The following is a 27,285-nucleotide window of genomic DNA, read 5'->3' as shown; positions in this document are numbered from 1 at the left end:
ACTTACTTGGTATGGAAATAATAAAATTATTACGATACAAAATATTTAGTCATGACCAAGACTTGAAAGAATCAGGCACGTACGGATACGAGAGTAAAAAAATTTAACCGTCACGTGTAGGGTTACCGTTAATAATATAAATGGAGGGACGCCTATCTATCATATATTGCCTAAAATGTTTTCCAGGAAAATTCCTGTGTAGAGTAAAAAATCTGTCCATCTGGATATCTTTGGGGAAGGTCTATGTTCAGCAGTGAACTTTATGAGGCTGAGGATGATGATAAAAGTAAAAAAGCTGAAAGTAATCATTATCCTTGGGAAACGCCTAGCAGATGTAAAACATTGAATTTGAAAAATACACTCGTAGGGGTAGGTAGATTTGCACCCACTTTTCGTCGTGTATGTAAGTATATTCCGTTTCATGAGTGATAGGGGGGCGAGCGTATCACCATAATATTTGTCTGCCTTATCTAGCAGAGACCAATAAACTAGATTATCTAGTACCTAGCGAAAATATTTAATATGTTTTCAGTTTATTCAATTTTTGAATTACGGTACGTAGGTAGTCTCGGTGCTCCATAAGAGATGGCGCAATTATCAGCAAATGTTTACTATTATGTATATATAACCCACAAGATTTTTCTGATATTCATTATTACCCAATTTTTACGTTATTGAAAGTTTAAACTATATTCTACAATTTTCCAACATGTAAGTCATTAACAGATAAAATTGAGTTTTTGTTGATTGAGATAATAACTCGTGACAAGTTACTGACATTGTCAAATTGCCTATTTGACAAATAGGTATACAATCAGCCAACCGATTTTCTGCACATAATATTAGCCACCAATAAACTTAAAGAAGACGTGAACTCTAGCCAATGAAACGAAAGCATCGCATTCTAGAAGCTTAGAGATTTTCGAAACTTGTCTTTTTTTGTAGTTTCTGTTGTGTTGTGTGGCGGGTGGATGTGTGTTACTTCCTCTATAATCTGAGGAGTAATATTTACCGATATTATGTAGATATTTCCTTCCTATCATCAATCTCCGCTCACTGATCGATTACCTGAAAATGTCGACGGTTCTCTTGGCTGTGGTTGCTGTAATATTGTGTGTACTCTTTCGAATACTGAACGTGAACAGTCAACCTCAAAAACCTGTGATATATGGAAGGGATAGAAGCTTTATTGAGAATGTCTTATTTGTTTCACCTTTCCTGAATGAACCGTAAGTATTTATATATTTTAAAACGATAATAACACATTGCCGGTTTAAAATTCCACTTGGTCGATTCATAAGATTGAAATCAATATTTCGATGATGTCATACTGTTGAATCTCAAAATGATATTAGTTATTCTTAAATAAAAATAAATTTCATCTTGCGGTTAGAAGGTTTTGGCATCGTTTGAGGGAGAAATAGGTATAGTATATTCTAAAACATTAAAAGTACAATACATCATGTAAGAATTGAGTGTTATGCTTGCTTACCTTCATACACAAAGGCTATTAATTAGGAGAAAGTTAATTTATCCATAGTTTTATTTCACTTTTAGTGTATTTAGACTTTCTTGGAATTATGATATAGATCATTAATGAAAAAGTGTTTTTTTAGACAACACTATTGCATTATTTTGTAATGTTGAGATTAACTTTACAATATTTCATTTTTCTATTTATTCTTTCGAATTTATTGCTGACAGCATCCATTAAACAGTTAAAAAGGCAGAGGTATTTAATATTTTGACAAATTTTTTCAACTTAAAATAAATTACACATTTCTTGCACTGATAAAAGTAAAAGTAATAAAACCTATAACTAAATTAATAGTACAAAATGGAGTTGGTATCAATAAATCAAACTTCCTGATAGATTGGGCCTAAGCAATAGCACTCAAAACCTGATGTAAGAAGCTATTTAAGACAATGTTGACTCATAACCAATAACATGTCGATTGACCTTGGCATACAGACATGGCAACAAACCTTATTATTTTGGTTACAATTTTTCAGAACCAGCACTTTGTTTTATTGCACTTTTTAAATTTGTTGGCAATAAACCAATAAATTTTATGATTTTGTTAATCAATAAATGAAAGCTTTATTTTTACAAATATTTCATTTAGATTTTGTTTGTGAAATTAAGATTAAGAGTTATTTTATATTCATCTATGATTTAAGTGAGTTATAAAAAAAGTTTAAGTACCTAGTCAAAATATATTTGTTTTGTTTCATTAAAAAGTAGTTTTGTGATTTTTTCATGTGTTCATGATATTTATGTCAATACTAATATGTATTTAATAATATAATGTAATATACAATTACCTGGGCATTGATTTACTGACCTAAATGATATAAAAGTAATTAAGCAAAAGTGATTATTTTGTTTTTTTTTTATCTAGGTTAGGTTTAATATAATGACTCATACTCACTTACTTTACTAATACAAAAAGTTGCACATACAGCAAGCAAGCCAGATTTTAGTTCTTTCATTTACTTCAGGTTTATTCCATAGTATTATAATGCTTTTTGATTTTTAGTTATTCATATGGTCATTTTTCAAGCACACCGAGTTGTGTTTAATTTCATATCTTTGTAATTATTTATACATGCCAGAATAGAATCAGTTTATTATGATTGCTATTTGGACTAATTTGTTGTCTTTAGATTGTAGAAATCCTTATGAGGTGTGTTTCATTATTTTTCAGTGACTCAACAAATGTTATTTCTGCTTATTTGCCATTCCCGTTATTAAAAGATTGCCAACAAATTTGTGACTGCTGTGGGTTTTCATGGCCATTGATAGTAACTTTCCATTCATTATTTTTATTATATCATTTAATATCTACTCTATCTCATTATTCATTTATTATATCATTTAATATCTACTCTATGTAACATTAATTTATAATAGATTTTAATACTCCTATCTCTATATTACAGAACAATAGATTTAATTTAAGGTTTCTGTGCTATATTGTATCTACTCTAAAAAATGCTAGTTTAATTGCTTTGATTCCACTGTTCCCCAGAAATTGGCTTCACTGCACCTGATGTTAAGTGAAATGAAGCCTAATGAAAGATAAATACACAATGTTTGGCATATTAATAGTGCATCAGAATTATTATGTCACATGCTACCACTGGCATGCGTGCCGTTGGTTGGTGCCATTCCTAGCCTAGGCTAATCAACACCCAGTAAGACACTCTGTTAAAATTTTCTGTACATTTATAATTATTAAGAGATAATATTTGCACACCCCATAAGGTTAAATTCCCTTTTGATGTCACCATACATATGAAATACGTAATACACATGGAATGAGATCCATGAAAATCCACTTTGAGCAATACATAGCTATCAGCTGTTTTATAGCAAAATAAGTGATTGCAAAACCTTATACTATTCCATCGCAATAGCTACAGGTAAACCATCATAGATTGGACAGTGCCCACTGTGTATCACTGTAGTGCTTTCTTATTAGCACCAATGGCACCCTGATTGTTTATGTGTGTCATTTTACGGGTATTTCCGAGAAGCAAATCTTTATTATGTAATATCTAAATCAACAATTATCATATAAGCATGAATCATTGTCAATAAGAAAAGTAACATGATATGTCATATCAGTGTTTTAACCATGAATGGTTTTAACTTTCAACTAAATATTAATTAATGATTGCAGTTACATACCTACTCGTCTATGGGGCTTCAGCGGACATGTTCAGACGATCCTTCACAGCTTGATCGGGCGCGTCCGGTGCCCTTGGCCTATCGGTGGGCGCATCTCCCTAGTTCTGCCCGACAAGTCGACCCTCACTTACGATTTATACGAACCAGTGGGCTCGGAACATGAAGGTATGTATGAGGCAAGGATTACAGTCATTTTAAACTCGTTAAACTGAGTAGCCATCTAAAGCATGCGTGATCGTTGTAAATTCTGGTGTCATCTTATATTATAAATGAAAAAGTTTGTGAAAATGTTTGGATATTTTTTAAAAGTAACCGCAAAGGCAACTGAATAGATTTCGGATTAGCCATATAAGATTATAGCCATAATATGTTACTTTATAGCCCATTAATTTGTTTCCATGGGGAATTATGTGATTTTTTAATCGGATAGTTTAAATAGATGGCGCAGGCGTCGTACAGTACAGCGCTACAGTTTTTTTGAGAGACTTTTGTAACGGGAAAGGGCAAAGGCTTATCACGTGGACGAAACCGCGAGTAATAGTTAGTCTATAAGATAAAGTGATTTACCTGTTAGATGTTTTACTTTTTCTTTGTCTTCCAAGTTTATTTCTAATGTGCTATATCAGATGGCACGATATCACGAATATGTTTGAGGGATAACTAGGTACATAACAGGTTACATTTTTTTGAATATGTAAGTAATTAGGAAAGGTAGCTGGCAACTGGGCTAGAGATGTTTAAAAAATGTTATGTATTTTTAAGGAGAGCAAAAACCATATATACCTATACGTCTATATTGCTTTTGGTGTAGCCAACAAAGTTTTATGCTTACGGCTTACCTATTGATTTATACATTCAGTACCTACATTTAGTTTTCCTTCCCTCATCATGTTAAAAGTACATACATACAATCTGTTTAAATTTAGAGGAAGTCAAAACCAAAAGATTTTTTTCCATTTAATTGGGTGATCGCCTGGAATAAATTGTCATTTTCGCACCTTAAAATTATCCGAATTTATTAAAATAATAAAGAAAGAACATTAGACTTCAAGAATTGTCATTGCAATTTTGATGTGAGTCAAGAAAATTTGCCCGTACTACTTGTTACTTTACGGCATGTATACTCGTCATTGCCGAAGAAGGCAGGCAGGCTTGCTTCTTGTCCACGTGCATTAAGTCTTCTTCTTTTTCTTTCAGTGCCAAACGCTATTTGCCGAATTTTCTAAAGTTAAGATTTTTAGCAATCTACTACCTATTATTCATACTTCCCCTACAGACGTCTCCATTTTATGAGATTGCCAATTAATTCCTGCATTCCCTAGTCTGGTGTTATCGCAATCATTGCAATGTTTGACTCGGGCAATTTAAAGTAAAAAGATTTGAGTTCATCGCGAATCGCAAATTACTATGATCGCACCGATAATCGTAATTTCAAATAAATCCACTAGAAAGGCTAATTAGAATTACTCCCCATTGTTAGGCTTCAATATATCATTTATGTAACTACGCAATTAGTTGGGCAGTGCACTGTGCACTCCGTACATTGGACGCAGTCTTGTGAAACTTTAAATTAACATTATATTGCAGAGGTGAATATACCTATATACACATCGCCTAGGTTCAATAGAGCGGGAACTTACTAAATCGATATTACCTACAACGTTACAAATGAATTCATATTGCCACAATGACGTATTCATCAAACACAGAGTGATACACTTGAACAAGTATAAATTAGGCGTAACAAATAAATTACAGCTGATTTTCTTCTGTTGACTTGTCTCAGCATTAACGAAAATATGTTTAACAAGAATGGTAAAAGAGTACTGTTTTTTGCCATTCAAAATCTATTTTTATTTTTAATGACGCTCGTGACTTTTCAAACTTGCGTTTATTTGGAGTTCGTCCATGTAATAGGGCATAGTTGGTAGAAATCATAGAAATATTTTATTTCTTTGTGGAAACAGTAATAGACCATCTGTGATAATAAGTACCTAGTTATTATCCACAGATGATCTATTACAACTCCGAACATATTACATAAAGCATGATTTATTCATGTACATAGAATGTTCGCGCACTTTAATATAAAAGAAAACTATAATCTTATGTACACTAATCAAATATCTAAGAATAGGCGAACATGTTTGCTTTTATAATAATTGATTCACAAAATATGTACCGCCAGTGACGGAGTAATAAAAATGATTAAACCGTCGTAATATTTCTGATAGAACTATACGTAATAACATCCAGTCGCTTCCAAATATTGATATGGTTCCGGTTGGCAATAGTGCTTTCCTATCTAATCAATAATCGGGGTCGTAAGAGCCTCTACTGATTATAGTTGCTTGCATCAGGAAATGTTTTCTAGTACCTTCTATAAACTAGGTAATTTTATTGATTAATGGAGTTTATAAAATAGCACATTCTCAAAGGAATAGGAGTGAATATCTATGTATTTTCTTGTCGAAATTCCTGAATATTGTCTGTTTCTTGTTGACTGCCGTCAAGCCCGCCGGTCTAGGTAGACATTTGCAGGCAAACTTAATGTATTGATCAAAATATTGTCCAACATAAGAAGTTCCATCCTCTCTATTTATGCTAGGAAGATTACGGAGGAATTTTTTTGAAAGGTCCGAAGCAATAAATGTTTGCTAATTATTTTCATAATACTCGCGTATAATACATATAGATAATTTGATCTATTTTTCACTTTAGTAACGTTATCCTCATGCCCTGGTGTGTAACCCGTATAGTCTGATCTGTAAACAAATTGACTATACCATTTTAATGTATGGTGAATGTGATGTTTTTAGCCTTAATTATAATTTTATTACTGATAATAAGGACGGTCGTTCAAAATGACCCTTGCTTACAAGAATATTATAAAGTATGGATGTGTCATTCAGCCTCAATTTCTAATCATTACTATGTATACACTTACCCATGCCTATTATTGACTATTATCCCCTATGTGGTAGGCAGAGATCCTATTAGTGCGCCCAATATGTCGGAAGGGAGAGCCTATCGCCATAATGGGCACAATTCTAACCTTCAGAGTCGGGATTGACACTGAGCAAAAAAATTTTAATAAAATGTAATAGTAAATATGATACAATACGGACTTTGTATAGTTTTGATGTAATTAACTCTATTGTGTTCAATGTTATTGATAGTTCAGCATAAAATATTTATTTGAAAGAAAGTACCCATACATTGATTTCATTTTTTTCCTTCCAATTCCTATTTCCTACTAGTTAATAGTTTAATTATTTAATAACTAGCTTTTGCCCGCGGCTCCGCCCGCGTTATAAAGTTTTTCAGACTAAAGTTTTCCGTTATAAAAGTAGTAGTTTCCCGGGAGCCTATGTTCTTCCCAGGGTCTCAGACTGTCTCCATACCAAATTTCATCTTAATACGTTGGGTAGTTTTTGAGTTTAACACGTTCAGGCAGACAGATGCAGCGGGGGACTTTTGTTTTATAATATTTTTTAGAACATTTTAAGTGGAACAATCCCGTCATACATCATTGTTGCATAACTTTAACCGTTTACGCAGCGAAGGCAATGGAAGCTCTCAAAACTAATAATTTTCCCCGTTTTTGCAACATGTTTCATTACTGCTCCGCTCCTATTGGTCATAACGTGATGATATATAGCCTATAGCACTCCAGAAATAAAGGGCTATCCAACACAAAAAGATTTTTTTCAGTTCAAACCGGTAGTTCCTGAGATTAGCCATTACTGCTCCGCTCCCATTGGGTATAGCGTGATGATATATAGCCTATAGCACTCCACGAACAAAGGGTTATCCAACGCAAAAATATTTTTTCAGTTTGGACCGGTAGTTCCTGAGATTAGCCATTACTGCTCCGCTCCTATTGGGTATAGCGTGATGATATATAGCCTATAGCACTCCACGAACAAAGGGTTATCCAACGCAAAAATAGTTTTTCAGTTTGGACCGGTAGTTCCTGAGATTAGCCATTACTGCTCCGCTCCTATTGGGTATAGCGTGATGATATATAGCCTATAGCACTCCACGAACAAAGGGTTATCCAACGCAAAAAGAATTTTTCAGTTTGGACCGGTAGTTTCTGAGATTAGCCATTACTGCTCCGCTCCTATTGGGTATAGCGTGATGATATATAGCCTATAGCACTCCACGAACAAAGGGTTATCCAACGCAAAAATATTTTTTCAGTTTGGACCGGTAGTTCCTGAGATTAGCCATTACTGCTCCGCTCCTATTGGGTATAGCGTGATGATATATAGCCTATAGCACTCCACGAACAAAGGGCTATCCAACGCAAAAAGAATTTTTCGGATTGGACCGGTAGTTCCCGAGATTAGCGCGTTCAAACAAACAAACAAACAAACAAACTCTTCAGCTTTATATAATAGTATAGATTAAAGTCTACCCATAATTTATTACGAATGAAAAATGTGAATGTTAGAAAACATGATAAAAATGCTACAATAATATACATAAATGCCATACTGCAATATTCGCTCTATTTTTAGAGTAGCTAATGTAGAGCAACTATAGATGATTTTTATCTCAATTTTCCTTTTAAAACTTCACAGATAACTAAACGGCAGTCAAGGACGCCACTAAACAGCAGACTCCTATCAAAGATAACACATGCTTTCGCATAAAAAATAAAGCAAAAAACAAAACGCACAACGCGGTTTCGTCATATCTTAACGCTTTATAGCATTTATCTGCAATAAAAAAATTGCCTAATGTTTATATTAATAACAATTAATTATTAATTTAGCTACTGAATATTTTATTAGACGCATTATAAAGTTAATTTATTTTTATAATTTAGATCAAGGCGTGCTAGGACCGTGTACAGTCTGGACACACCCATACAGAGTGTTAGTGTAATCGGAATCATTCATTGTATCTATAGATTGGTTGTAAGAATGTGTTCCCTAAACAAATTATATTCTATATGTATTGGTATGAATAATTCATTGAATAAGTGATTCGAACAACCCACTGTTTCTTTACATTGTCATAGATTCACAGCATGATAAGTGATGAGTAATAACTCATTACTCATCGGTAGAGACCCTTTATATGCAACTTAAAACAACCCGAAATGCATGCATATTAAAATATATGTTTTAATATGCATGCATTATATTATTATTCTGCATTTTATTATTATGTATTATTATGCATGCATAATATGCAAAAAAGAAACCTATGCACTTAATTATTTTACTCAAAATGAGCATATAATTTGCGAGAGCAAAATAAGGGCTTTCATGTAAGGTACACATAATATCCCGCATTGAATTTTCAGCAAGTTAGTCTTCTTTATATTTCACCTCCTCTTTTCGCTATCCTAATGAAAAGTAGTAATATAATATCGCCTAATATAGCGAAAATATGTACAATCCCATGGCTTTAGGCATTATATGGAAAAACGTTGAAAATAGCCATAATATATGAATGAAAATATTATGCAAATGTGTATAATCCGATATCTAGTGATAACAAATACATGATATAAATATAAAAGTACTTATGCTATGAACGTCACCTGCCATTATTTTCCGTTTAGATATGTTTTATCAGTTACGTATTTTCGATAGATGACGTGACAGTGGCGATCTGCCCCGGCATCGGGAACACCTCCGAGAGCGTGTACATTCGAACCTACGTGCACTATTCACAATGCCACGGGTACCGGTGCGCGGTGCTGAACCACATCGGCGCCCTCAACAGCGTGCCAGTGACAGGCACACGCATATTCTCGTACGGTGAGTCATGTTTATATATAAAGCAAAAAGCATTTCTCGAGAGCAGTTTTCGAATGCAAATGCATCGGTGTAAAAGATCACGTTGGACGTCCATCTGCGAGGTGGACAGACGACTTGATAAAGGTCGTAGGAACGGTTGGATGCAGGCCGCTTTCGACAGGTCCGGGTAGAAATCTTGATAATGATGGAAAACTCTTTCCATCATTATCAGCCACATAGTTAATAGTTCATAAATCATTGTGTGCGTACTCACGCACACATTTATGAACTAGATAACGGCGCGTGTTTTTGTGGCGCTTCTATGGTCTGCGGATATCAGATTATTAGCAGACGGTATCGATGTCCGTGCGGCGTGCATATATATTAAAGGCGAAAAAATTCAGTCACTAACCCGTTTAAAATCCCGCATGCGTATTTTTTATGTTCACTGAATGTTGCACTTTATTAACATTTGACACCTACGTTCAAAAATATACCTATGAAAACTTTGTCCGTGTATGGTACATGTCTGTGATTGTGTCCCTGATCTTGAACTTGTTCTTGAATGTATGGATGATGTCATAACGAAATCGATATATTTAATCACACGCGCATTAAAGAAGGTAGTGATCATGGAAGTTTGTTTTCCCCTTTAAAATGCAGTTGCGTACATAGTGTTTCTTCTTATCCTTTGCGTAGCGGCGCTGTTAAAAGATGTTTTGATACTTGCGTGTTAGGTATTTGCTTCGTTTTATCAGGATGAATCGCTCATTTGTATGGTCAATGCGCCTAGAAACGGTAATATCTTTGAGGATATAAAATGAAATATATGCCTATTTCTAGAATTTACCTTCCATTTACTATTATAGGAATACATCATCTAATAAAGGTATCCATCGTTTTCGAAATTAATGCACCCAGTACCTACACATAAGTTTGCCGGTGAAACGAGTTTTGTGCAAAAAAGTTTTAATGGTTTTGGTTGCCGGTTTCATTCAAAGCATATTGTTTTATTGTGTGACTTATTATTGAGGATAAACAAGCAAATGGATCATGGCATGATAAAATTCACACCAAGGTTCACGTGACCTGGCAATTGTACCTGCGATCTGCGCTGGTCACGGTCACGGCGAGCGCTGGACATAAGCTATCATTACATTAATGAATGAGTATTAAATCAATTAATAATAACTGTTAATAATATGCAGTTAATTAAAGTATAATTTGGCGATACATGTCATATCGCCGTGACACAGTAAAAATAACGTCACCAACACTTGCAGTTTCACACAATTAGAAGTGAGTAATTATGAGAAATACGCCATAGGGTGCTAGTCTGTTTTTTATTGATCGCCTAAGAGAGGTGTAGTGGAGGAACGCTATTGGATACATTGAAATATATTACGTATCTGACTATATTTATAGCGTCAAACGTACTTACATAATATGAGGTGAACAACAAAACCCATCAGTGAATCTTACCGAGTCTCGTTTTGATTCAGGTTTGCCAAAGTACAAACAAGTAACCTTTTATTAGATTTATAACATGCTGTATAGATTGCAGTTGAAAGTCTGAGAATATCAGTTATTAATTTCTAGATTAAATATTGAATGTCTTAATATTTAAATTTTTATCAATGAGTCACTGTGTAATTACGCATTGCCCGTGTGTGATAGTAATTTACACTTTAGCACCGTCAAAGATTTATACATAAATGATTACTAGTATATTATACACTCTATTGCGTAGATAGTAGATATTTATACCTACTATCTACACCCGTAATGTCTATTGCATCATCAGCTACCTTAGGAGTAGATTTGATGAAAGGTTTTGGATGAAACCAAGGGACAACTATATTCAAGCTCAAACCTTTTATTTCCGAAGAGGTGGGAAGCGATGCAATCAGTGCACCTCCTTTTTGTTCCTTTCCACGATGTGGTAGAAGCCAAACTTATCGCCATATCGGACACTAATTCCGAAAAACCGAATACGAGTGGCCTAACCTAAGAGCGTTTGTCCTGCCGCACACTAAACAATTTCTTTGGTTTAAATATATTGGACTAATTTTCCATGAATCAATTTTATTTCTCATACAATGTTTATAAATTATACAGGGTCATTTTGACATTGCGTTACAAAATGAAACCACATATTCGTCTTCACCTTTGCTGACATTGTGCCAAAAATCATTCATTAATAACCAATATTTTCACCAAAAATCCTGGTTTTATTTTCTGATTTTTTGATCATTTTATTGTTTAATGCGGATATGGCGTGTGCGTGGTACTTTTGACTGAAATTATGATGCTGCTGAAACGAATTCTCTTAGAGTAGTAATAGTGACTTGAGGGCGCGTAAAATTAAAATTACTTTTTATTAATATTTATTTTAATGATTTCTTATGTTTACGCGAATGTTAGACACTGAAATTAAACTAAATTGAAAGGGGAGTCCCCCCGTGCTGCAGTCTCTGAAACGTCGTGAGAAAACTAAAATATAAAAACCGCGATAGAATCCGAAAATTAGTTTAATTTTAATATTTATTTTGTTCGAAACTTACACATTTTTTTTATCTACGGCTCAAGTAACATATATTGTAAAGCGTTATTTCCAAGTAGATAAGTATGTGGTTTCATTTAGTAACGTAGTGTCAAAATGACCCTGTACCTATATATAGGCACTTGCATTATCTTTTATTATTTTTTGTTTTTGTTTTAGGACACACAGAAGACTATAACTATATGATTGAAAATCTATTGGAGCGATATCCTAATACAAAGTTAATTCTAGTCGGCTTCAGCCTTGGTGGTAATTTGATTACGAAATACCTGGGCGAAGACAGGAAAAGACCAAGCAACATAATAGGAGGCATTTCCATATGTCAGGGATACAACGCTATTGAGTAAGTTTGTAACATTTTACGTTGTTTTAATCGTCTCGTTTGTCGAGTTCTAGACTGTCGAGGTTATCTCCGGTGTCAATCGACAACGGTCAATTAACTTTTAAGAAAATAAATTACGGACGAAAACTGAAACATGGTTATGTCATGTAATTGCTTTCGCTTTTCCAAAAATGTGCGGTAATTGGCGAATGATTTTATCATGCACGGTTTAGTTATGCAAGCCATTTAGTTGCAGATTATTTTATTATACGCAAATAATTTGTTTATATTTATAATATGATAATAAAGTTTGAATACGTATGCTTTTGTAGAAAATGTTTTCCATATTGACTTGTTTATTTTATTAATTAATTAGAATATTTATATTATGCAGATTTAAATAAATAAAGTACATATTCATATTAAGTATCGATCCGTAGGTATTAGGTTCAATAGTTCTAGCAAGGGCAAAGTCAAATCAATATGCCTTCCCGATACCTCTGACAAAATTATGTCGCGCTAAGTATCTCCTTCTTAATCAGCAAACGTATATTAATAAAGTTTATTGGACTTTAAAGAAATTACCTACAAATCGTGTTCAACGCTGATATACTTTGACCTGAGATCACGCCATATTTTTTATGTAACCTCACCGTACGTGTACAGATAACTGATAACGATAACGACGTCAGTAAACCTTTTCAATTGCTATTTGAGATTACAGGGTTTTTTTTTTCAAAGAAATATGTTGGCACGTACGCAAGTAGGTCACTTGATGGTCAGTTATTACCTCGTTAATAGATTATTAGACCAAGAGTCATAGTAGTGGGTCCGGCTTTGGCAAAATGCGGTTTTTAAGAGTGTTTTTTGACTTTCGATACTTATTTCGTTGCTTCTGAGTGTAAGAGAACTGGTCAATTATGTTGGCTTACTGTTCGCCATTTTCAATAAATGATCCCAATCGATTATTTCGTTCTATCTCAAAAATGGCACAATTCGAACATTTTTTTTTACATGCATACAAATGGCTTATTTTGATTAGTTGATTCTCGGAATCGGATTGAAGATTGAGATCGTTTAATGAAAACGGCTGGAAGAAAAAAAATTAGACAAAATTAGCGATTGAATGGGATTCGCGATGTAAAAATAAGTTGATAAATACAAATACGTTGAGACATCATTTTTAAAACACAATGGACCGGCTACTATTCAGGCATAAAACGAAAATGGCTGTTTTTTTAACTTGATATTAATATTTTCAGCACCATGGTATACCTGCTTCAATGGCAGAACTTCAGACGTTTTTACCTATACATAATGACAGACAACCACCGCAACATCATCACCAGGCACAAGAGAATGCTGCTGAGTCCAGAAATGAAGAGCCGATGTAATCTCGACGAGAAAATGATCGTCTCCGCTGGTACATTGCCTGACCTCGATGAAGCTTATTCTAGGTAAGAATAATAGAAATCGGCTTTAAACGCTCTACTTTCAAGTAATATATACTGTAATTACATACCGGTTATTATGCCAAAGTTCCGTATGCAGTAAAAGTATATGGATGTACATTAATTGCAATCTAAAATAATAATAATATTTTTAATAATAATAGCGTTGTAGAAAATAACTTATATTTATTTATAAATTAATTGGTTAATTAATTTGCCTGTTGCAGAAGAGTTCACGGCTTCGATTCAGTGGCGGAATTGTACAAGTGGAGTTCGTCGGCTTTTTACTTGCACAACATAAAAACTCCGATGATATTCATCAACGCACGCGACGACCCCATTGTTCCCGAACCATTGCTGCCGCTTATTAGGGAATTTGTTAGTAAGTATCATTTTCAGTATAATTATTTTCTGAGTTGATGTGTAATTAATAAAAATTAAGGACAGGAAATGTAATTCTTTATAACTGTTTCACACGCAATTGGTTTATAAGAGCGGCTTTGTTGATTGCGTATTGGTGTTCATCATCAAAGGAAATTAGGGGTTATTATTAGGTGAAAACACGCTAATGCTAGACTAGTAAATAATCTAGAAAGTGTTTATATTATATAATCTAACCCCCTTATTCATAGTGATTGGCTAATACTGATACAAAAATATTAGCCAATCACCACGGCCCTATGTCTACGCACTGCGAAGGCTGCCATGCCGTCGTCAGCACTGAGAAACAGACTTGTTATCACGGCGATACTCCGTCCTTAGATAAAAGACGTCTCTGAATAAGGGGGTAAGTATATTATGCTCTTTTACTTATATATAAATGCGTGGTGGACGCATATCTGGACAAACTCAAGTTAACCGAAGTTGTAAGAAGTTCTGGTATATTTGCGAATCATTAATATTAAGACTGTAGTCATTATATTATGGTACGTCTGCAGTGCTGAGGTTTCGGGTTCGATTTTCGAATCGGGCAGTGATATTGGATTTTTCTGCTCAGTATTAGCCCGGAATCGGGAATGTGCCCGAAATAGCTATAGGCTCGCTGTCCATTGTCATAATGGGACGGTGGAAAGTGTTACACAGTTGCACCTCTCTCCCTATTCGGGAATACTTACAAGGCGTTAGTGTGTGTTAGTACGTGCGGGCGTGGGCGTGCGCGCATGTGTTCATTAAGCTGAAACCGACTCTAGCATGTGATCACTAGCCAATTGAATCGAAACGCGTTTCTATGGAAATTAATATAAAAACGCTCATTGAGCGTCTGCCATATTCTGCCTCACCAATAGAATTCAATTGCGGTGTATGATCACGGTAGCTTTGAATGGTAACATCGTTATTACTAGGCCGCTAATATATATTTATCATTTTTTGCTCAGTTGTGGCGGTACAGTTCAAGGTTATATTGATAACAGAGCTGGGAAATAATATTTCAATTTAGTATGTTCATTAGGTATTTTCCATACATTATGATGTTAATTAACATAGTCCTGGACTCAAAAAGGTTCCTCGACAGGCACGGTATAATGTTTGATTTAAATAAAAAATGACCGACGCACTTTGTCCACTATTTTGTGTTTTGTTGGAGTACTTGGAATCCTAATAATGTGATATGAGAACTCACTGAGATCACAGTGTATGGCGTTATTGCTTACTTGTATAAAAGATTAGTAATTTGGATTACATGTAATCCGATTATAATTAATAATTGCAATCGTAATCGAGATTACATTAATGAGTAATCGCAACTATAGGTATGTTTATTATTTGAATGTGTTCTACGTTTGAACATGTTTGAAAAGAGAGTTGTGGAAAAATCTAATTTTAATTAAAAGTATTTGGTTGAAAATCGGATTAGGAACTAAAACAAAAATTCGATTGTGACGAATGCTGTGTTAAGCGTATAATTTAATTTCGAACATTTGCGCTAACATAAGAAATTATTATTTCACCTACTCAATCTATGTACTTAAGCATGTATGTACTTACGTAGTACTTTCTTTCTTCTTTCTAGAAACAAATGTAATCGTAAATAAAAAATGGTAATCAATTTCAATGTACAAAATGTAATTAATAAATTCTTAAATTGATTTTTGGAATTACTTTAACTGTAATTTGTAATCGTAATTCCAATTTCATTTCGTGACCATAGTCGTTAATTTGTAATCTAATTACTTTTTCATATCACTGGTCATTAAGTTCAAAACGGGATATTCCCGGTTAAAATACAACGATATATTTATGTTGATAATATTTGTTTTAGGTTCACGCGATAAATCCATGTATCTGGAGCTGGCTCATGGTGGACACTTGGGTTTCTACGAAGGAGGCTTGATATACGCCAACCCAGTGAACTGGCTGGACCGCGCGCTCGTGGGCCTCGCCGGCGGGCTCCTCATGGCACACAACAAGTGCTCGCCCAAAGACGCCAGCGCGCTGGAGAACGAATGCAACGTGTCGGACGACGAGCCAGATCTCATCAAGTCTGCCACCATCGTATACCGTGATCCGTTTGAAAAGATCGCGCAGAAAACATTCTGAATTATAGCGTGTACAATGTGACTAAAGCTCAAAGAGCGTTTTCGTAGATATCTACAGAGTTATTTATTTATACACAATAATATTCGGGATGTTTAGAAGACCATCCAGTTACGTATTAAAATATTCGTGAATACTTAAATATTTTTGTGTCTAGAATTATTTATCGGGCGGTAGCGTATCGATGTTTAATATTCGACGTGACTACTTCAAATCCTCGTAGAATTTAAATATGATATTGAATCAATAGTATTCGGGGGACATGATTAGTCCCGATATGACATTCCTAGTGAGTGTACGCACGGAGCGTGAAAATCTATAGAACTTTATCCTGAATTATGAACCTTTGGTGTGGTCTTCAAGTAGAGGCCTTGATCACGCCTACCAAAGTTTTAGTACGGAATTTAGTAGTTCCTGATTACATGCCCTAAGTAAGATATGAAATATTTTGTGTACGTTTATAAATATGGCGTAATTTGAACATGTTATTTATTGATAAGATTGCGATGTTAATGAAAAATTCAAGGGCCATTAGATGTGAAATTCAAAAGATCTGATTCTAGTTGCTGTTGAGCGAGCCTAAGTAGAATAAAGAGATATTCGATTAACGTCCGTTTTATATTTAATGATAATTTGAGGCCTAGATGAAGGCTTGAAAATTTTATTGTTGCTATGTATGAATGATTGAATGGGCCCTTACTTAACGTGATATGTAGCTGGTGATTTTATTTATGTACTTTTGCATTTTATTTAAAATATTTTTATAGTATGGCAATATAGGACTTTCTTTTGAAGACATACTTATTGTCTTTGAACTAATAAAAATAAATGTATCGTTGACTTATCCCAATCTATTTGCTAAACTATAAGTCGCTACATAACTATTGCATTAAAACGTTAAATGGATTATTGTGTTCTAGTCCTAATTATATTATGTCTTCAAAAGAATTCCATATAGCATTAACGTAACACCTTGTTATTTTGTGATAAAAGTAATAGCACATTATCAGTATCTTATATACACGATGAAGTTTTGTGTCACTACATTTCCAAGTGATATGACACTTCACAATAGTACAAATAAATTGAAAGCACAAATCCTCGTTTCTGTTCCTAATATCATGTCTATTTGTTTGGATTGTTTTGTATGTTTGTATTTGATGTAACACATAGAAACATAATGAGATCAACAATATGAGCTGTGGCACTATTGTATTTGACATTCCATTAAAATTTTCCAAGATATTGCATTTGTTTTCTTGTCTGAGTATGGCACTCTGTAACTGAATTGGCTTCTTTATTTTTTACTGAATGATAAGAACATTGGTGTTGGTGTGGAAAGTTTTCAAGGCACTTTGATTTGGCTGCGATATCAATACATATAATTGTGGAAAATTCCATCTTTGATTTAACATTACTACAGCTGTCTTTCGATTGGGTGGACTTGGATGTGACGTATATTAATAATTTGAACTATATTTAAACATCTGTTAATACTCTAAAAAATGTAAAATTAAATATGGAAGATTTGTATAATATTGATCATCGCTATGTTTCTCTGTGAGTTAAATTATTGAACAATTATGAGAACTTAATAGCTTATGCCAATTTTTACGGCAGTAAATAGGCTAATCATAATCTTTTACATATCTTGTCACGCTAGGCCTGTGAAAACAAAATAATAATAATTACGAATGCTCGTGACCAAATAGAGTTAGGCCATAAAGATTGGCATCAGCTACAAAGTGTCGCTTGGGTAATTTATTCGCCGAGTGTATCTGGTCAAACCTTATTCACACTAGTGACTTTTGTGCTTGCGATTATTTTTTCGCGGGCTACGTGTGTAATACTCTTACTTGTTACGATCACTGCTCACCGAGCTTTGTCTACATGTGATCCTTGTTCACTCTGCGCACCCAACAAAATATAGTCCTTGCAAGCATCAAATTCAATAATGTGAGAGAACTTTTTAAGCAATTAATATTACATTTTAAAATAATGCACAATTGCAAATCTGTATTGGTCTCATTGTAGGCACATAACTTGAAACCTGTTATATATATGTAAAATATGTAGGTACTATGAGATTGTAGCACTGGGTGCATAAAAATGTATGCCATTTTATTCGTGATATAAAGAAGAAATTAATGAGTCTGCTCAATGTGCGTACGATTGAGATGTTACTTGATGACAGCTTGCACAGAAAAATATGTTCAATGTTGATATTGAAGTCTTTAATCACTAACATTTAATTATAATGCTGGTTACAAACGCATGCGCTTCGAGAATTTTCTATGCGATCGAGCAGTTCAGTTCAAATCGTATAGAATTTTTGCTCCATTTGGAGAATATGAAGAATCATATGATTCTGGGTAGTGACTTTATTACGTAAAATTCATTTTGCGGTAGAAGTCTCTATTAATTATTTTAAAATATGTAATCAGCTTATGTTTCGCATTAACTTGCTATTTTAAATGTTTGGACTGTTAAAATATTATGCTCTTGTAGACTTCGTCTATCTATATAATTTACTTCGGAGAGCATTCATAATAATATCTACACCAAGTGATCTCATGAATGGTGATTACGTGTCTGCATACGATGGTGGTTATTATTAGTTTGATGCCTTTTTCTTATTCCAATGCGTTAAATGCCTATTTCACGAAGATTTATTGCACAAATACATGTTTCTTGCCTACGTTTGTTTTATGAATTTCTGATCTATGTAAGTAGAAGTGGTCAATGCATAATTTCGGCGGTTATATAATGGATTAACTTACAATAAATCGAATATAAATTTTAATGAGCCGTCCATATTATGTCGATGACATTTTTCCAACTGTATATATGATTACTGAACATGCTATACTTTTGTTTAATATTAATTGTTTTTGGCACACAACAAAGAAGTCCAGCATTTAGTATTGACCATTTTTCTTTTTTACGGGACCATTTAAATATGAATTATTTGTTTAAATGAAGGAATATATGTTTAATTTAAAATATTTTTCACGAAATAATAAATAGTGACAAGCATTTCAAAATGAAACCTTTGCAATAATATATCCAAACATGATCAACGTATTTTAATACATATACCTATTAATTTGTAGCCACGGTATTTAATCACCCAGCTTTCTGGGGGATAGGTGGTCGTAACACCCCATGAAAATATACACAGTACATATCCACATGATGAACCGGGATATAGGTAGGTAGATAAAATACATCACGCAAAATTCAAAATAAATTGCTCGAAATATAAATATTATAATTGTCAATTTAGTAACTTATGAACTTTTAATAGTACAAAGTTATTAAATATGTTGAAATAGTAAACAAATTAATTTTGAATTTCAATAGTATTTATATAAATTCTTGGATATTTTAACTGGCTTTATGTGCAAAATCGCCTGCCTAAATAAATGTTGGGTATTTTATGTATCTAATAAATGTTATTGAAATGAATAAACTGTTTTTCATGTTTTATCCCATTCATATTGAAATTATTTATTACAAAAGGATTGATAAATAAGTATATTTCTAAGTCAATAATATAAAATTTCAAGAGACGGGTGATTTTACGCTGCCTTAAATTCTAGCAAATTAAATCTAAGTATATCTTAAAATATTTTGTAAATGGAATATTATTGTTACGTTATTTGCTGCCAAGTTATAACATAAAGATCTTCACTAAAATGAACATAATTTGTGATATTTACTTGAGCAAACAAAAAATGAGATCATAGTAAATACATAATACTTATAAATATATTTTTATTAGAATAGTTTTCAGTGTATGAAATCTTTTTTGAGTATAATGAATACTAATCTTGAAATGGTACAATGTACAAAACAATTCATTATTAATTTAATGAAGTAAAGCAATAAAAAAGTGAATGAAACCAGCACTATTCACTATCAATATTCCAAATACAAATATCACAACATTTTCCTTAAATCTTAACTCTCTTTACACATACATCTTAGCATAATACACATCAATAGTTAAGTATTTTTAAATACATACAAATTAGATTTACATTATAAAATTTATTTCAGTGCCAGATCTACATTTTATTTGAAATCATAAGATTTAATAATTTCTATAGACCATTAGATACATTAATTACTTAAACAATTATAAAAATAGCATGGACACTTAAAGTATGGCCACTGGAGAATAAATGCATTAGAAATATTTGAGATTCGTTTTTTAAATATTACATAAAAGATTTGTTCTTGTTACTACTATCAAAGCTGCTGCTAAAACGAGATTCATTAGATGTTTAACAAATACTAGTGATTTAGCACTGTATCCATTAAAGCCCATCTTATTCAAATTAAGATTAATAATAATAACTATCGAGACTCTTAAAACAAGTGGCAGAATATTTGCAATTAATTTGTAACATTTTTATCCTAAATACCCATAATAATTTCTAAATCAGTAAAATATTTTGTATTAAATAAACTTGTAACAGATTTATGCCAGAATATTTATTTCAAATTTACTGCTTGTAAACAACTGATTGATGAATATTGAATGTAAATGGACTTATACATAAAAATAATACTATTATCGCGATTATTCGAGTCTTTGCTTTATCCAAAAAATAGTTTTAAACTCCTAGCTAGAGTCAGAGAACTGATCATATACAGTCTTTTTATACGTTATCGGCTTTATATCTGAATAATTTCACAATAAATTAAAGCTTCTTTTTACAAAGTAGATCGTATAAACAAATTACGTAAATGCAATCAAATCGTAACTTATGGTGTCATATAGTCAGCATATAGATGTAGGGTCACCTTCCATAGTGCATGCTATATTATCTAATTTATGAGCTAAGTGCATTTTATTTTCTAGCCCTAATACAATTTGCTCTCTATATTTACTGACATAGATATACAACTCTTTTAAGGCAGATAATGTGTCAAATTCATTCAACTGCTCTACTGAAAGTTGCTGCATAGATGTACTTAGCTCCTGGTCAGTTACTTGCGGTAACTGAGATACGGCTTGATAGAACCGTATCACCATGTCTCTGTATGTAGGCAAATCTTTAGCAAAAAGCAATTTGTTTGATGGTGAGTCTTTGCATAATCGGTGTTCAGATAATGAACAAGCATCCATGAATGTTTGGGCGATAACTGATAAAGAAGAATCAACAGTTGCAGTTTTGTTTATATCGAAAATAAAATCTGGATTCTTTATAAGGTTCACCCAGAATCTTAAAGGTAAACTGTTCGATTTCCAAGCATGAACTACTTCAGGGTTCATTATTCCATGCGTTCTCGCTGCATCATCAAAGAGATCAAACAGCCACTTAACTGCTGGAGGCAACACTTCGTTAACCGTGAGTATTGTGCTGAAAAAGTCATCTACAAACTTATGCACGGTACCTTTAGTAGATAATAATCTCGTAAGAAATATTTCTGGAATGGCTTTGTGACTATGTTCTGAAGATTTGCTTATTATATGCTGGTATTCAATAGGTTTTACCAAGTGATAGTAATGTACATTCTGATCTGTTATATCACTATTATAAACTCGTATGTGCGAATTAGAACAATATATCCCTGTGCAGTTCTTACAAGGTATTTTGTATGGTGTGTTAAAGCTGTCGTTTTGTCGAGATATTAGCGACATAACGGCTGATTCTTTTACACCATAATGGGACAGTGTATTCAATTTTCGCCAACCATTAATGGTTTTCGTAGTCACGTCTTCATCTTGCAGCGTGACATGCCCACCTCTGCCGTGGCGCCATTCCAAATCGACTTCATGGACGGACGGACGCAAGGAAAATGGAGTATTTTTAAATAGAGCATCTAATATTTTAGACTTTACTTGTGAAATGCTATCACAATCTAGAACTTTACACTGAACTTTTTCATCAAAATCATCTTGTACTATATGCAATGTAACAGATTGGTAATCAATTTGTTCTTTCAATAGTTTCTCCTCTGATAGAGAATAGCGGGCTTCGTGAGTAATAGCGTCGACAACACCTTTTTCTATTTGGTGTTTAATTGCCTTAAAAAGCAAAAATAATGAAGAACCAGCATAATCCTTCAGATAATAATACATGCAAAGGGCCATCCAGTTTGTTAACATTTTTTCAACAACACTTTCTGTTCTTCTTAACATTAGTTGAGGATGCTTGTTGCATATAGATTTATCAATAAGACGTAAAAGAAGCGATTTTAAAATATCAGTAGCATATTCCATTTTGCCCATTAATATAATCATTAGTAGTGAAGCGACATTTACTTTGTCTCTAATGTTAAATGACTTTTGTGACTCCAATGTGTCTATAAATGACAGAAGGAAACTTTTGTTATTTAAAAGTTGTTCAAATTGGATCATTGCTGCGTCATAGTTCGTCCTAGGAGCATTTATAAATTGTCTCTGGACATTCAATATTGGATGATCAGATACTCCAGGAAAGAAAACTTTCATAACATAATTAACATGATCCAGAGTTGGAATACCTGAATGTTCCAAATCAGCTGCCAAATCAGACATATCAGTTTGTAGTTCTGCAAATGCCAATTTACATTCTAATCTTACATTGCTTTCTAAGGTATCCATTTGTATCTGTATTCTTTTGTATTCTCTTTCAGCTTTTGTACTTCTGCGTCTATACATAACTAGCACAATCATAAATATAAGAACCAAAAAGAATGTGCCAGCTGCAATACCAGCTATGGCTTCTGGAGGAAAATTGTAATTTCTTAGTAATTCATAGTGAAGGTACCCAATTGGAAAACGCAAGTTCTTACCTACTTTAACTACTACTAATGGCAAATTAAATTCAGTGGTTTGTAAGCCGTTTTCATCAGTGTTTGATGGCTGTATTTCAGGCGGCGTACATAAGAGTTGCTGCATAGTTAAACTAGTCACATTGCATAGCTGAGTGCCAATAGTTACGACGACATCTGATTCATCACTGGCTCGTATTAAATTTTCTCCCTCAATCACTAATGGATCACCTTTATATGATTTTATTTTGTTAGGAAAATGATACACATGAGGATCATCTACAAACACCATGTGTGTACGTGGCGGATTAAAATATTTTTCCAAATCATGCATGCTTTCTACATTATCCATAACAAACCCTACTTTCATTGCAACTTGGGGAGTACTAGTTTGGGATTTAGTTGCCTGTAATATTTCATCATACTTTTTGTTTATTGCAGGACTTGGGCATTCCATTTGATTAGAATTTAAAACTGAACATTCCGTGTGGTTAACAGGAATCAATTCATTTGCATAATATAATTTCATAAGTGGTTTCTGAATTGTATTAAGGTTTGTTCCATGAACTGTTATCATTCTACCACCAGATACAAAGCTTTTTAAAGGTTTTATTTCCATTATGGTGGGATCTGCTGTGTAATTAAACAAGTCGCCACTTAGCGTTCTATTAGCCTTATCTATAGCTACCATTAGTGTGTGAATAACACGCGGCATGTTTGCTTTAGGGGTAATGCAAATTAATCTACTGTTTGATGTCTGAGTTTTATTCACAGAACAAGGTAGTTCATCTAAAAATGCAGCAACAGAAGATCCAATGTTTAAATGTTGGCCTCCAATTGCTAATTGGGTCCCACCTGATACAGGGCCAAGGACTGGATAAATTCCTTGCAATTTTATATCCTTGTAACTAAACAGTACTGATGATTCTGTGTATCCAGAGTCATTTTCAACTATAACTGGAGCTACAGCTGAGCTGTTTGATGGTCCAGTACGACAAGTAATGCTTACTGATACTTCAAAATCAACTATATCACATGGAACATCACCTATACGAATTTTACCTTTTACTTCTTCTATTCTTAAACCAAGATTGCTACCTTCAATTGTGACCACTGTACCACCTTCAATGGGTCCACTTAGTGGTTTTATCATATCAATTCTGGGTTTAGGGCATTCAGTTACAGGGTTTTCGAGGCAGGATTCACTATAAGAACAAGAATTACCACACCATGTACATTGGTATATTGAATTCCTTGTTATACAAAGAGAACAATCTGCATGTTCCCTATGAGATCCTAGGATTTCACATTTATATAATGTAATAGTTATAATATCTATGTAGTGATTGTGATTCCAAACAACTTTGACACTGACATTATATTCACCCACATCTTCTTCATATGAATAGGTTGTCTTGTCACATACAATGTAATGATTAGATTCCACTCTAGCTGGTAGTATCATGTTAGCTTGTTCTATGGTGACTATACATTGGAATCCTGTGTGACCAGGTTGCAAGTGAGGCAAGTTTTCAACTTCAAGTTCTAATTCTTTTGGGACATTATTAGGCAGTAAGATAGGTTTCTTATACTGTCTTATACGAGGACAATGTCCAACACCATGATTAAGCAATTTGGTAGGATTATTCTCTCCACTTATTATTGTTCTTTGACATACAGAGATATCATGAGTGCATCTATTATCATAAATACACCAGTTACAAGCCCAATCACTTGTTATGCATGAGTGACATGTGGTATGTCTGGAGCAATCATAAAATGCAAAGTTGCGAGATACAAAATCTTTGTTGGTCTCAGATGAATGCACTGACAAAGGCACATATACATGATCTTGATTCTGAGGTATTTTTGGACGATGTTTTAAATCAGGTGTGGGACATGCCAACCCATTTGAGGTGACAGCTGCATCGATGGGAGGTGTATTGCCAAATACACATTTATATTTAGCGCCAAAAGGTAGTTCTGGAAGAGTTCTTATAACTAGTTGAACTGTTGTTACTTCATTCATGGATATTCTATCAGGTAAAATCTGTTCAAAATCAATACATTGCTGACCAGTATATTGAGAAAGCCACCTGGGTGCACTTTGTGTACCTTTTTGACACATACTTTGTACAGTACAGCGTTTCTCTAATGAACACCATCCACAATGTGGGTCATTTGACTCTAAGCATGAAGAACAATTACCATGTTCAGCACACTTTTCTGTCGGTATTTGTACAATTGTATTTTTTGCCAGTACATATAGGGTTTTTTGATATGGTGATAAAGTTGTATCTGGAAGAATTCTTTGTCCTGGTAGCAGTTCATCACTGGAATATTCTAAAGATTTATCTGCATCTATTAAAACTTTTTTCAATGTGCCTTCATTGGTGCCGAGGAATGCTACAGTGTGTAGGCCTGTTACAGACACAGTAACACTAGTAATTAAGGTATCATTCCAATTTATTACAGACATAGTTTTGATAGGATAAAGCCCACTAATCTTAAGCCCTACTTCACAAAAATTAAGTATGTTGCCTGTAGAGCCAACACTGGGACATTTACCATCTGATATCATACCCGATATGTAGCCCATGTTACGAGCTTTAGTACTGCCATTAAAACACATGTGAACATTTTCATTGAACTTAATTTCTATTTCTTGTAATGAAAACACACACATAGCTGATTTTGACATGGGCTCATTAGATATACTTTTGGATGGACTGAACAGGGCTACGAGTATAGAGTCTCCTATTTCAATGCCTAGTTGTGTGGCCAAGTTAGCACCAGCTTTAGCTATCTTTGCATCCTGAACTAAGTTGTAATTGACAAGTTCACTCTTATCACTAGTTTCTTCTCTAACATGACACTCTAATGTGACTTCTGTATAACTATTGTAATTATCATCACTGACACAGGTGCGAGCCAGTCGCGACACATACCCAAACTCCTCGTTACCAGCAAGGTGGGAATGTTTTTGTATTATCAGAAAATAAGCATAATCACTGGCATTAAATCCATACACATATTGCACTAAGAAATTGTCCCTATATTTTACATCTATCTGTATCAAACTCTGCTTAATGAATGTGAACAGGGCTAGATCTAACGTCATAAGATTGCGACTGGAAATGGCAGGAACGTCATGACGGTACTCCCCATTGTTCGTGAATGTTGTCCCCACATATAACACATTGGACCGACCCCACGAATTGTACCTTTCCGGGCCGATGAAGGCATATGTAGACGCTTCAGCATCGTTAGCTGCAACACTCACAGCGACAAACTCCGGCTCCGAAGAAATATCGCCCAACTTGTACTTGAAGCACGATCCCTGTTTAATTGATCCACACGCGATCACTATTCTTGACTCTTGATCGATTAATAGAATTTTGTTTACATTGTCAATCCATGTAGTCTTTATATCTGTTGAAGTACAGCCGGTAGCATGACACATAGGATTATCAAGTTTCGGTCCAGTCTGCACTACATGAATCGGTTTTAAATCAGGGCTTAGCTGATGAATCCAGTTAAGCGCACCCACATACACTTGTCCACTGACTCTATCTACGGCTAAGTGATAGAATTGGAATGTCTCATTTTGTTGACTGGGATATTGTGATATGAACTCGTAACCATACACTATAGTGCACCGAAGCCAAAATGTTATGACTAACAACGTCACCAGAGCAGCCATGATCGCATTTTAATTCGCCTTAGATGGTATACAATTAACTTTTTCACGTCCCACACACTTACTTTAATTCAATTTCAACCCATTTTGTGATTTACAAAAATAAAGTGTAACTTGTAAAAGCATCCATTGCGATGACATGGAATAAACAATAGAAGTTTATGCCATAATATCTACCAATAGACATTTTTCTTTTTTCCTCCATAATAAATAAAGGAATTGCAGTTCATCAATGCATTATTGTAAAAGCTTTCTTTAGAATTTAAATATTTTTGTATTTACAGCCATTGAAAAGTGTATTTATTTTATTTAATATCTAAACTACACATGATTTACAATACTACTTTAAACTTGCAGGCGTATGGGTGAAATAATAAGTGTTTTGTTTTGTAAACTTGTAATTGGATCCAATAAAATACTTCGTTTTATTTTTTAAATATTCATTTTATAAGTGAGAATGTCAGCCCCAGTCCTTGACCACTACATTCGGAAG

At 33.8% G+C, this 27,285-nt stretch overlaps 2 protein-coding genes across 2 annotated transcripts; one reads left to right on the top strand and one right to left on the bottom strand.

The window, feature by feature from the left end:
• The first annotated feature begins 941 nt into the window (after window positions 1-941).
• LOC115456312 (abhydrolase domain-containing protein 2) lies at window positions 942-19,400 on the top strand. The gene is made up of 7 exons (XM_030185328.2): window positions 942-1,229; window positions 3,687-3,859; window positions 9,307-9,474; window positions 12,176-12,359; window positions 13,601-13,795; window positions 14,017-14,171; window positions 16,050-19,400. The coding sequence occupies exons 1-7, from the start codon at window positions 1,075-1,077 to the stop codon at window positions 16,325-16,327; spliced, it is 1,308 nt and encodes a 435-aa protein (XP_030041188.1). The 5' UTR covers window positions 942-1,074; the 3' UTR covers window positions 16,328-19,400.
• Window positions 19,401-19,578: 178 nt separating this feature from the next.
• Window positions 19,579-26,948, bottom strand: LOC115456311 (plexin-B). The gene has a single exon (XM_030185327.2). The coding sequence runs from the start codon at window positions 26,793-26,795 to the stop codon at window positions 21,114-21,116; it is 5,682 nt and encodes a 1,893-aa protein (XP_030041187.2). The 5' UTR covers window positions 26,796-26,948; the 3' UTR covers window positions 19,579-21,113.
• Window positions 26,949-27,285: the final 337 nt, after the last annotated feature.

The sequence above is a fragment of the Manduca sexta genome, chromosome 23 (assembly GCF_014839805.1).
Source record: "Manduca sexta isolate Smith_Timp_Sample1 chromosome 23, JHU_Msex_v1.0, whole genome shotgun sequence".
NCBI lineage: Eukaryota > Metazoa > Arthropoda > Insecta > Lepidoptera > Sphingidae > Manduca > Manduca sexta.
This window is presented reverse-complemented; position numbering and strand designations above follow the sequence as displayed.

Bases quoted from the DNA above. Each gene is read 5' to 3' on its own strand.
- LOC115456311 (XM_030185327.2), bottom strand. From the start codon at position 26,795: ATGGCTGCTCTGGTGACGTTGTTAGTCATAACATTTTGGCTTCGGTGC.
- LOC115456312 (XM_030185328.2), top strand. From the start codon at position 1,075: ATGTCGACGGTTCTCTTGGCTGTGGTTGCTGTAATATTGTGTGTACTC. The intron at 1,230-3,686 runs GTAAGTATTTAT...TAATGATTGCAG, and splicing joins TCACCTTTCCTGAATGAACC to TTACATACCTACTCGTCTAT. The intron at 9,475-12,175 runs GTGAGTCATGTT...TTTTTGTTTTAG, and splicing joins CACACGCATATTCTCGTACG to GACACACAGAAGACTATAAC.